Raw genomic sequence first — 10,902 nt, 5'->3', positions numbered from 1 at the left:
AGATCCCCTGGAGGAGGGCATGGCAACCCACTCCAGTATTCTTGCTTGGAGAATCCCCATGGCCAGGGGAGCCTGGTGGGCTACAGTCCATGGGGTCACAAAGTCGGACACAACTGAGTGACTAAGCAAAGCACAGCACAGCACAGAAAGAATCTATTCCTCTTTCTAAAACCATGAATTTGGAATTTGACTTAGCGAATGATAAATGGGTAAGGGTTGTTTGTCCATCTCAGCAAGAAGAGCCAGAGACTTGCCACAGAGTCAGGGCTGTCAAGCCAGAAAGAGCAGAAGCAATAGTGTCCCTGGACAGACCACACCCCAGTAATGAAGGTCAGGGCTTTCATGAGTCCAGCCCTTTGAAGCCACACCATGAAGCTCTTATTTCACTGATGCCCAGCATGGAAGAGGAGTTCTGACTTAGCAAGAAGCCCAAGTAAAGTCTTTTATGAGTTGAGGGACTCTTCTGAGGAAACATAGCAAACCAAGGGGAGGGGCTTTTGACAACCAAATGAGTAAGAAAAGAAGGGTTGTCTTCCACATCCACACCCTCTGCAGAGGGGGTATAAATGCTCCCAAGAGGAAGGAGACTCACAACTCTGGCTTGGTGAACTTGGACTCTTGTGTTCAGTCGGGCACCTTGCTCCCTCCAGCACCATGTCTTACAGCTGCTGCCTGCCCAACCTGAGCTTCCGCTCCAGCTGCTCCTCCAGGCCCTGCGTGCCCTCCAGCTGCTGTGGCACCACCCTGCCCGGGGCCTGCAACATCCCCGCCAATGTGGGCAGCTGCAACTGGTTCTGCGAGGGCTCCTTCAATGGCAGCGAGAAGGAGACCATGCAGTTCCTGAACGACCGTCTGGCCAGCTACCTGGAGAAGGTGCGGCAGCTGGAGCGGGACAATGCAGAGCTGGAGAGCCGCATCCTGGAGCGGAGCCAGCAGCAGGAGCCCCTCGTGTGCCCCAACTACCAGTCCTACTTCCGGACCATCGAGGAGCTCCAGCAGAAGGTGAGGGGCTGGGCACTCCATTGCCTCCAGCAGGAAGTTGTAGGGAGGGAATCCGAGATGTGGTTAAGGAACAATATAAGCTATTCGATTGCCATTTTGCTTTTTCATTTTGTTTTCCTGAGGGTCCATTTTAGGACCAGGACTGTTAGATCTGAGTATTTGCATAGTGTTAGCCTTTGTGGAGGTAGCAGCACTTTGCATAAATAAGCTGTAATTAAAAGCTGCCTCTGAATGCTTCCATGTATTTGCCGACTCTGGAATTATTACCCTGAGGTGTGAGAAAAGACAGCCCAAGAAGGAAGCTGAGAAAGCGAGACTTTTTGTAAGAACTGGGCCAATTTCTTTCTCCCTTATCTGGGCTTTTGGCTGCTCTAACCACTTGTTGATGTCCTCTTCTGGGTACTTAATTATCCTGACTCCATCATCTTGATCTAGAAGCCTCTGGGCTTCTCCTGGTGCCCAGTGCCCAGTGAGGGCATAGAATAGTTGATTAGAACTTGAAAAAGTGTAAGCTCCCTAGGAGGACCCAGCTATCCAGGATGGCTGGGCGCACATGGCTCTGTCTCTGACTCAAGCCCCTCCAATTGCTAGCCGACATATTTATCTTCTCCATTGAATTGAAAGTTTCTGAGGGCAGGATTTAGTGCTTACTCACTTTTGTATCTTTAGCTCCTGCAACCATGCCAGACATAGAGTAGGTTTTTAAAGAGAAACAATGTTAGTTATTATTATTATCAGCTTCTCAATATTTCTTATTAGGAAAGAAAAGGAAAAACTGTGTATGTACTGATACTTTCCTGGCATATGTCTGCATTCTTCCTCCCTCAAGTTTGAGCTCTCTAATATTGAGCAAGTATTGCACATGGGCAGTAATCTTAATATAAGATCCACTGTGATTTCTCATTCTATTTCTTCCATGTAAGTGAATTAGTAGGGATGCTGTTAACTAAAGATAACCAAGCTCATTCTAGAATGTTTTGGGTCTTCTAGATCCTGTGCAGCAAGTCTGAGAATGCCAGGTTGGTGGTACAGATTGACAATGCCAAGCTGGCCTCAGATGACTTCAGGACCAAGTGAGTGGGAAAGGGGGCTGTTGTCTTGCCTCTTTGCTCTCCTTCCTCTTAACCTGTCTTCTATAACAACAAACATTGACAAAGTTTTGCTAACCAGAACTCGGAAACCCTTCTCCAGAGTCAGACTCCTTGCCTGCTTTTCTTTTCAGAGGACATCTTTGAATCCCATCCAGTGTAGAAGTCATGGTCCCCTGATGCTCCACTAAACACAGAATCCAATTAGGAGACTGGAGGAAGTATATTAATTTTGGAAATCTCATGGTTTATGGGTTTTTATCACATTAAATCCACTGTCTCTTCATTTATTAGAAAATACTTGTTGGTGTTCAGTCACTCAGTCATGTCCAGCTTTTTGTGACCCCAGGGACTGTAGCACGCCAGGCCTCCCTGTCCATCACCATCTCCTGGAGTTTGCCCAAGTTCATGTCCATTGCATTGGTGATGCCATCCAGCCATCAGTCCTTCCAATGAATCAGGTGATCAGAATACTGGAGCTTCAGCTTCAGCATCAGTCCTTTCAATGAGTCAGTTCAGTTGCTCAGTTATGTCTGACTCTTTGTGATCTCATGGACTGCAGCACACCATGCTTCCCTTTCTATCACTAACTCCCAGAGCTTGTTCAAACTCATGTCTGTTGAGGTGGTGATGCCATCCAGTCATCTCATCCTCTGACACCCTCTTCTCCTTCTGCCCTCAATCTTTCCTAGCATTAGGGACTTTTCCAATGAGTTGGCTGTTTGCATCAGGTGACCTAAATACTGGAGCTTCAGCTTCAGCATCAGTTCTTCCAATGAGTATTCAGGGTTGATTTCCTTTGGGATTGACTGGTTTGATCTCCTTGCTGTCCAAGGGACTCTCAAGAGTCTTCTCCAGCACCACAGTTCAAAGGCATCGATTCTTACCAGTGCCTTTTCCTCCAGGCACTTTGGCTCCATGTTGAAAACTTGAGTCAACGAGATGGCTGTAAAAACCACAAGCCCCAACTCCCAGATGTCTGACAAATCAAACCAAACTAGAGTCAAGGCCAGGCCTGACCCTGATTCTCTGCATCACAGGTACGAGACAGAGGTGTCCTTGAGGCAGCTGGTGGAGGCAGACCTGAATGGCCTGCGTAGGATCCTGGATGAGCTGACCCTGTGCAAGTCTGACCTGGAGGCCCGGGTGGAGTCCCTGAAGGAGGAGCTGATCTGCCTCAAGCAGAACCATGAGCAGGTGAAGCTCCCTAACAGGACCAAACTTGCTGAGGCCTGTTTCCAACCACAGTGGGGTGCGGGAGAGGCTCAACTAGCTGAGGAATCTGTTTTCCAAACAAAAAGGGATTTGTAGAGAATGAGTCATCTGATAGGAAGCAAGGGTTTTTCTGCTGGTGGCGAGAATGAGGGTGAAGGAAGTTGGCAAGCTCAGTAATAAGGAAAGGTCAACAGCCAGGCAGCACCCACAGCCTCTTCCATTCCCACGGTGGAGCACATGGGGCCACAGAAATCTTTTACCCCAATTCTTCAATTAGTCACTGGGGACACCAGCAAGACCACCCTGTAGAGAGGGCTGAGCTGGAAAAACAACCCCACTCTACTCATTCAGAGCTCCTTCTGTTATTCGAGGAAAAGCACTCACATCATTGCTTCATTAGTTGCATGATAAAGAAGACAGATATTTTGTGCAAATTTTAAAATCCAGAACAATGTAAATGGTGATAGTTAATATTAATTGAGTGCTTGTTGTGTGCCAAACACTGTGCTAAGTGCTTTAGAACTCCAGAGATAGTTCTCATCTTACAGATGAAGCACTTGAGGTTTCTAAAAGCTTCTAGTCTAGAAAGTGGTAGGCATGAGATCCAATTCATTAGCCTTGAAATGAGCAGATAACTATTTCCTTTATCAAAAGCTAAACTGGTGAAATCAAGAAATGACCAGTTAGGTCTATTCTCTGCCAGGATGGCAGATTATGAAGTACGCATTCTTTGCTTCCTCTTTAGCTGGGTTGTATCCTTTATTTTTTTTTAACTCACAGCTAAGATTCAAACCATAGGCTATATGGTATACTGGCAAGAACACTAGACTGGGTGTTTGGGCTTTTAAAATTATGGTCTAGTGCATCTCAACTCAGTCCAAACCACTGCACCTCCAAGTAAGAAGTGGTATACTGAGTACAAGGGTGGAAAGAGGCCATGGACTTGAAAGCACTCTGTAAAGTAGAAGACACAGGTTACTCACTGAATATAGAACCCAGTTAATGAGAGGATCAGAGGGAATGGGGCTTCTGAAAGCTTAAGAATAATCACCAATGGAATTGCACTCTCCCAGAAGAGAGCATCAGGATCTTCTGAGATACTTTGAATTGTCCCCTTCCTCCACCAGGAAGTCAACACCCTGCGGAGCCAGCTGGGAGACCGCCTCAACGTGGAGGTGGACGCCGCCCCCACTGTGGACCTCAACCGTGTGCTCAACGAGACCAGGGCTCAGTACGAGGCCTTGGTGGAGACCAACCGCAGGGACGTGGAGGAATGGTACATCAGGCAGGTGAGCATCTCGGCACGTGGTCTCTCAGGACCCTCAGCCCCTTGGGGCCCTTCAGGTGGGGTCTGATTGTCTCTTCTGCCCTTTGGTGTTTCAGACTGAGGAGCTGAACAAGCAGGTGGTGTCCAGCTCAGAGCAGCTGCAGTCCTACCAGGCAGAGATCATCGAGCTGAGACGCACGGTCAACGCCCTGGAGGTGGAGCTTCAGGCCCAGCACAACCTGGTGGGTATTGATGAGACTCCTGGTGAGGAGGTGAGGTTGGGGAGTCAGGGGTACTGGGTTGCCCTCCAGACCACCCTCTCCTGAACCCTTGGAGCTGGTGACTTGTTTGGAAGCGATGGAGAAGCCCCTGAAGGAGCAGCTCTGTGACTTTCCTCCCCTTCCCTCTGACAGAGAGACTCCCTGGAGAACACCCTGACGGAGACGGAGGCCCGCTACAGCTGCCAGCTGGCCCAGGTGCAGGGCCTGATCGGCAACGTGGAGTCACAGCTGGCGGAGATCAGGAGTGACCTGGAGCGGCAGAACCAGGAGTACCAGGTGCTGCTGGACGTGCGGGCCCGGCTGGAGTGTGAGATCAACACGTACCGGGGGCTGCTGGACAGTGAGGACTGCAAGTGAGTAGGAGGCTAGTAATGGTCTCCTTGGGGGCTCGTGAGGTGGCTATGAGGATGAAAGATCTTCTTGATGGAAATTAACTTATAGTTTCAAGCTTTTGACTGGAGGCACTCAGGACGTAGCAATACAATACTCTTATACAAAGTGTGTTTCATATCTTTCTAACTCTTCATTTCACTTTCCTGTAACATGCTGTAATGGTGTTCTGCCTTCAGGCTCCCCTGCAACCCATGTGCCACAACCAACGCTTGTGAAAGGCCCTGCATCTCCAATCCTTGTGTCTCACGTGCTCGGTGTGGACCTTGCAACACCTTTGTGCACTAGAGGCCTCAGTGCCAGCAGGAGGTCAAGGGCTCCAAAGTCACATCTCAGTTCCACTTCTGGGAGCAGCCTTCAACCAGCATCAGCTTCCACTGAATTCCCAGCTAGATCCTTTAACACAAGAGGCTGCAAAGTCCACCAATGGCTCAGTCTGTCTTCTGAGTCCCACGAAGAAATCTACAGCTGAATCAAGTAATGTCTATGCTTACAATGATATATTTGCTTAATGTGTTATGCTCTAGCAAATACTTATCTGTGATTTTAAATAATTACATTAAGTATGATTGAGCTGGTAGGCAAGCTGTGAAACTGAACATAATTGGAATAAATCTTCCTTGTCACTCTTTTGGTCTTTGGAGAAGTGATAAATATCCCTTGTTAATCTCTTAATAAATTCTTATTCTGGCACAAAAATAGTAATTGTCCTTTTCATTCATTCATTTCAAAATTGGGTGTCTTCTGTAGATAAAACAGAATCAGTGTTCTTCCCATCAGATGAAGGAGTCATCACCCCAATAGATGGTCTGTTGTTCAGTCACTAAGTTGTGTCTGACTCTTTGTGACCCCATGGACTGCAGAATGCCAGGCTTCCCTGTCCTTCACTATCTCTTGGAGTTTGTTCAAACTCATGCCCATTGAGTCCGTGATGCCATCCAACCATCCCATCCTTTGTCATCCCCTTCTCCTGCCTTCAATTTTTCCCAGCATCAAGGTCTTTTCCAATGAGTCAGCTCTTCACATCAGGTGACCAAAGTACTGGGGCTTCAGCTTCAGCATAAGTCCTTCCAATGAATATTCAGGGTTAGTTTCCTTTAGGATTGACTGGTTTAATCTCCTTACTGTCCAAACTACCCTCAAAGATATCTCCCTCTGCCATGGATTTTGTGTTTTGGAGGAAGATGATAGGAAAGGGATGACAAATCCACCAGAGAGTATCTGCAAGCATTTTCTGTCAAGTTCTTTAAAGGGAATCTGAGAGAACCACAGGAAGGGAACATCAGCATCAGGTACCACTCTGCCCTCAAGGAGCAGAGTCCTGTAGGACGGAGAACAGATGTTTCTAATCTACTCCAAGATTTGAGAATCAGCTCTTTTCAGCAGAGAGGATCACTGTCTGAAATATCGGCAGAGGACCACATGCACAAAACAATTCTTTAGAGTTTGGTAGAGAAGAATCAGTAGAAAATATTTAAAAAAATCAACTTCCAAAATGATTAACATGGATACAAGATAGGTCTCAAATCCACATAGAAAGTCACATCATCATTATTAATAAATGTTGCTTGTTTAGAATAAGAAGAGAAATAAATGGGTCTGAAACTCTCTAGTTCTAGTTAAAAAACTCTCTAGTTTTTTAAATTGTCTTTCAGCAGCAACAAAGAGGCAGGAAGAGAAAAAGAGAGCTCTCTCACAGGTAAGGTCCTTCCATTCAACTCTGGGCACTCCAGGCTTAAGATCAATTTCTTTCTTCCATGGGGGCCTCAGCCCACCATCACCAAGGTCGTCAGTTCCTAGACACAGTGCTGTCATAGCCCAGAAGCAAGAGTACTAGAACCTGGGAACTGCCTCCCAACCCCTCTCTTCCCTCCACGTGAAACATGCAACACAAGGCTGGGACGAGTCTTACTCACCAGATGACAGCGTCAGATGTTGTTTACTTCCTTAAATTTCAGCCTGTTCCTTTGAGAGAGCACCTGGGGCTGGTGTCTCATGCTATGATGATCCCTGTACTTGGAGGCGTGGCATACATACACATAATAAAAGAAAAAAAAGTCACCAGAGAAGCCCCGTACATGTAACAAGCCTTAGTATTATTGCCATTGACCCTTTTAACCTTGAATACTAATTCTTGGGCTCTGAGTCTAATTTTAAGATTGTATATTCCCAGCTTCCTCTTAGGTCCTCTTTCCCTCCCTTTAACTGGTGTAACCTGGACTCCTGTTTTTCAATGTGGAGCTGGGGGTCATACAAGACTAACCTCCCCTTCTGTAGAGATGACAAATCTCTCCCGTTATTCCTGGTGTCCCTCTTCCCTGCTTGCTCATGGAATTCTAGGACCCAGAGTAGCATGAGTTTGACATGAGAGGAGGAATCATAGAGACTGTAATGTGATGGGGAGCCTTGTGGTGAGCAATGAAAAGAATATTGTCTGTGGGGAAATGTGGGAAGATGTGGGGTGAGGAATGTGGGATGGTCTGCCACATCTCTCCTGGATGCCTGTTTTAACCTCTTGTCCCTTACAGGCACCTGCATTAGTTCCCTTTTGAGGGTAGCTATATATGGGTGGCTCTGAGAAGGAGTCACTCACAGGATGGATTATTAAGAGGCTCAAGGGAGGACCTTGAGCAGAAGCAACCTGGAAACACCTAGGACCTCCATTTGGCCAAGAAGATGTGGAATATCCACCTGTGGGGATTGCCGTTTGCTCTGGAAAATCCTATAGCTGCTAAGGTCCAGAAGTCTTGTTCCATTGTTCTGTTGAAGAAATTAACAGAATTGTTCTCAGTCAGTTCAGTCACTCAGTCATGTTCAACTTTTTGTGACCCCATGGACAGCAGCACACCAGGCTTCCCTGTCCATCACCAACTCCTGGAACCTGCTCAAACTCATGTCCATTGAGTCGGTGATGCCATCCAACCATCCCATCCTCTGTCATCCCCTTCTCTTGCCTTCAATCTTTCCCAATATCAGGGTCTTTCCCAACGAGTTAGGTCTTCGCACCAGGTGGCAAAAGTATTGGAGCTTCAGCTTCAGCATCAGTCCTTCCAAGGAATATTCAGGACTGATTTCCTTTAGGATGGACTGGTTGAATCTCCTTGCAGTCCAAGGGACTCTCCAGAGTCTTCTTCAACACCACAGTTCAAAAGCATCAATTCTTCGGTGCTCAGCTTTCTTTATGATCCAACTCTCACATCCATACATGACTACTGGAAAATCCATAGCTTTAACTAGACAGACTTTTGTTGTCAAAGTAATGTCTCTGCTTTTTAATATGCTGTCTAGGTTTGTCATAGCTTTTCTTCCAAGGAGCAAGTGTCTTTTAATTTCATGGCTACAGTTACCATCTGCAGTGATTTTGAAGCCCAGAAAATAAAGTCTGTCAGGAGCCTTCATTTCCTCTCAGGAGCCTTCATTTTTCATCCAAGTCCTTGACTTTTTCTAGAATAGTCAAATCATTTTCAAGAAGCCAATTTTGCATGGTTTTGGGTGCACCTTGGTGATGGACAGGGAGGCCTGGCGTGCTGCGATTCATGGGGTCACAAAGAGTCGGACACGACTGAGCGGCTGATCTGATCTGAAGGTGGGATCTACTCCATGAAGTCCTAGAATACAAAATACTGTTGATGTTGAAAAAGACTCAATCCCAACCCCTGCCTCAGGCCACTGTTTGTTACTCATCTGCCCATTTTGAGGATTTACCCCATGTCCATGCCTGGTGGGTGGGACAACCTTGATTATCCAACTTGCAGAAGAGGAACTTGCTCACGGGTGGGGTGGTCTGGTTCCAGAACACCTGCTCCCAGCTGCACTCCCAGCCTGTGGGTCTTGTGCTGGTGAGGGCCCAGAATAGCAGAACTGCTGTGGGTATTGGTACTTCCTTCTCAAATGTCCTCTTATCCACAGCCACATCTGGGCTTGTTCTATGTGCCAGCCCGGGATACATAGGCATCACTATCTCCATTAAAATAAAGCTTCATTGATGGATAACTGACATACAATAAACCTCACATATGTAAAGCATGGAGAAGGCAATGGCACCCCACTCCAGTACTCTTGCCTGGAAAATCCCATGGGTGGAGGAGCCTGGTGGACTGCAGTCCATGGGGTCGCTGAGAGTCGGACACGACTGAGTGACTTCACTTTCACTCTTCACTTTCATGCATTGGAGAAGGAAATGGCAACCCACTCCAGTGTTCTTGCCTGGAGAATCCCAGGGATGCGGGAGCCTGGTGGGCTGCTGTCTATGGGGTCGCACAGAGTCAGACAGGACTGAAGCGACTTAGCAGCAGCAGCAGTAGCATGTAAAGCATGCAGTTTGGTAAGTTTTGACAACTGTACACACCAGAGAAGCATCGCCACACATATCCACCATCCCCCAAAGTTTCCTTGTGCTGCTTTACAATCCTCCCACTCCCACTCCTTCACCAGCCCCTTCTCCATTCTACAAATAGGCAAATTGAGTTTTCTGAACATCTGGAGCAAGAACACAGACCGCCTGGCTCTTCCCTTCTTCCTGCATATGTGGCTCATAAGGTCAGCAAGGTGGCCAGTAGCAGCAGTATAGGGCTTCCAATGCTTGATAAGAGAGGAGCTTATATCTATTTACTGCCTACTTTTTGCTTTAAACCAGGGAGAACGGGGAATTATGGTCACTCCGTAGATGGAAAGCTGAGAGTAGATTAAGGAAACTTGGCCAAAACCTGCAGGTCAGCGGTGGAACCAGGTTCTCATCTTCCTATCCGTGAATCTGGCTTTTTCTCCCCATTCCAGCTTGGATCTGGTATGGTTGCCTTCACTTCCATGCATTCAATGGAGCTGTTTTTAAAAAATTGTTTATTTATTTGACTGTGTTGGGTCTTAGTGGCAGCACACAGGATCTTCACTGCATCATGAGGATATTTTGTTGCAGTCCATGGACTCTCTAGTTGTGGTGCCTGAGCTCCGCAGTTGTAGAGAGTGGGCTTAGTTGCTCCACAGCATGAGGGATCTTAGTTCCCTGACCAGGGATTGAACCCGCATCTCCAGCATTGCAAGGCAGATTCTTAACTACTGGACCACTAGGGAAGTCCCTCCAATGGTGCTTTGATTTCTCCCTCCATTCACAGGGGAGCTGAAATCATGATTTTTCCTAGACTGACACCTGTCCCACTGTGCCAGGCCTCTCAGGTATATGCATTTAAAGTACCCCTGCAACCTGAGTCTTCCTTCCTTTGAAACAGAATGCCAGATGACACTTTGGAGATGGTTGAGAGATTCTGGAACTTAGAGATGAATGAAATGGGAAATGGACTTCTTCTAGGCCAGGTTCATAGAAGAGACATATCTACATTACTTGGGCTTCCCTGGTGCCTTAACTGTAAGGAATCTGCTTGCTAATGCAGGAGATGTGGGTTTGATCTCTCTATCCACTCCAGTATTCTTGCCTGGGAAATCCCCATGGACAAAGGAGCCTAGTGGGCTACAATCCTGCTGCTGCTGCTGCTAAGTTGCATCAGTCGTGTCCAACTCTATGAGACCCCACAGATGGCAGCCCACAAGGCTCCCCTGTCCCTGGGATTCTCCAGGAAAGAACACTGGAGTGGGTTGCCATTTCCTTCTCCAATGCATGAAAGTGAAAAGTGAAAGTGAAGTCGCTCAGTCGTGTCCGATTCTT

General features: G+C 47.2%; 1 protein-coding gene across 1 annotated transcript; it reads left to right on the top strand.

Annotated features, from left to right (window-relative positions):
* The first annotated feature begins 584 nt into the window (after positions 1–584).
* LOC109573419 (keratin, type I microfibrillar, 47.6 kDa) lies at positions 585–5,961 on the top strand. The gene is made up of 7 exons (XM_019980639.2): positions 585–1,002; positions 1,993–2,075; positions 3,131–3,287; positions 4,433–4,594; positions 4,689–4,814; positions 4,986–5,206; positions 5,423–5,961. Exons 1-7 carry the CDS (start codon positions 655–657, stop codon positions 5,529–5,531), a joined length of 1,206 nt encoding a protein of 401 aa, XP_019836198.2. The 5' UTR covers positions 585–654; the 3' UTR covers positions 5,532–5,961.
* Positions 5,962–10,902: the final 4,941 nt, after the last annotated feature.

Source organism: Bos indicus, chromosome 19, assembly GCF_029378745.1.
Source record: "Bos indicus isolate NIAB-ARS_2022 breed Sahiwal x Tharparkar chromosome 19, NIAB-ARS_B.indTharparkar_mat_pri_1.0, whole genome shotgun sequence".
Taxonomy (NCBI): domain Eukaryota; kingdom Metazoa; phylum Chordata; class Mammalia; order Artiodactyla; family Bovidae; genus Bos; species Bos indicus.
This window is presented reverse-complemented; position numbering and strand designations above follow the sequence as displayed.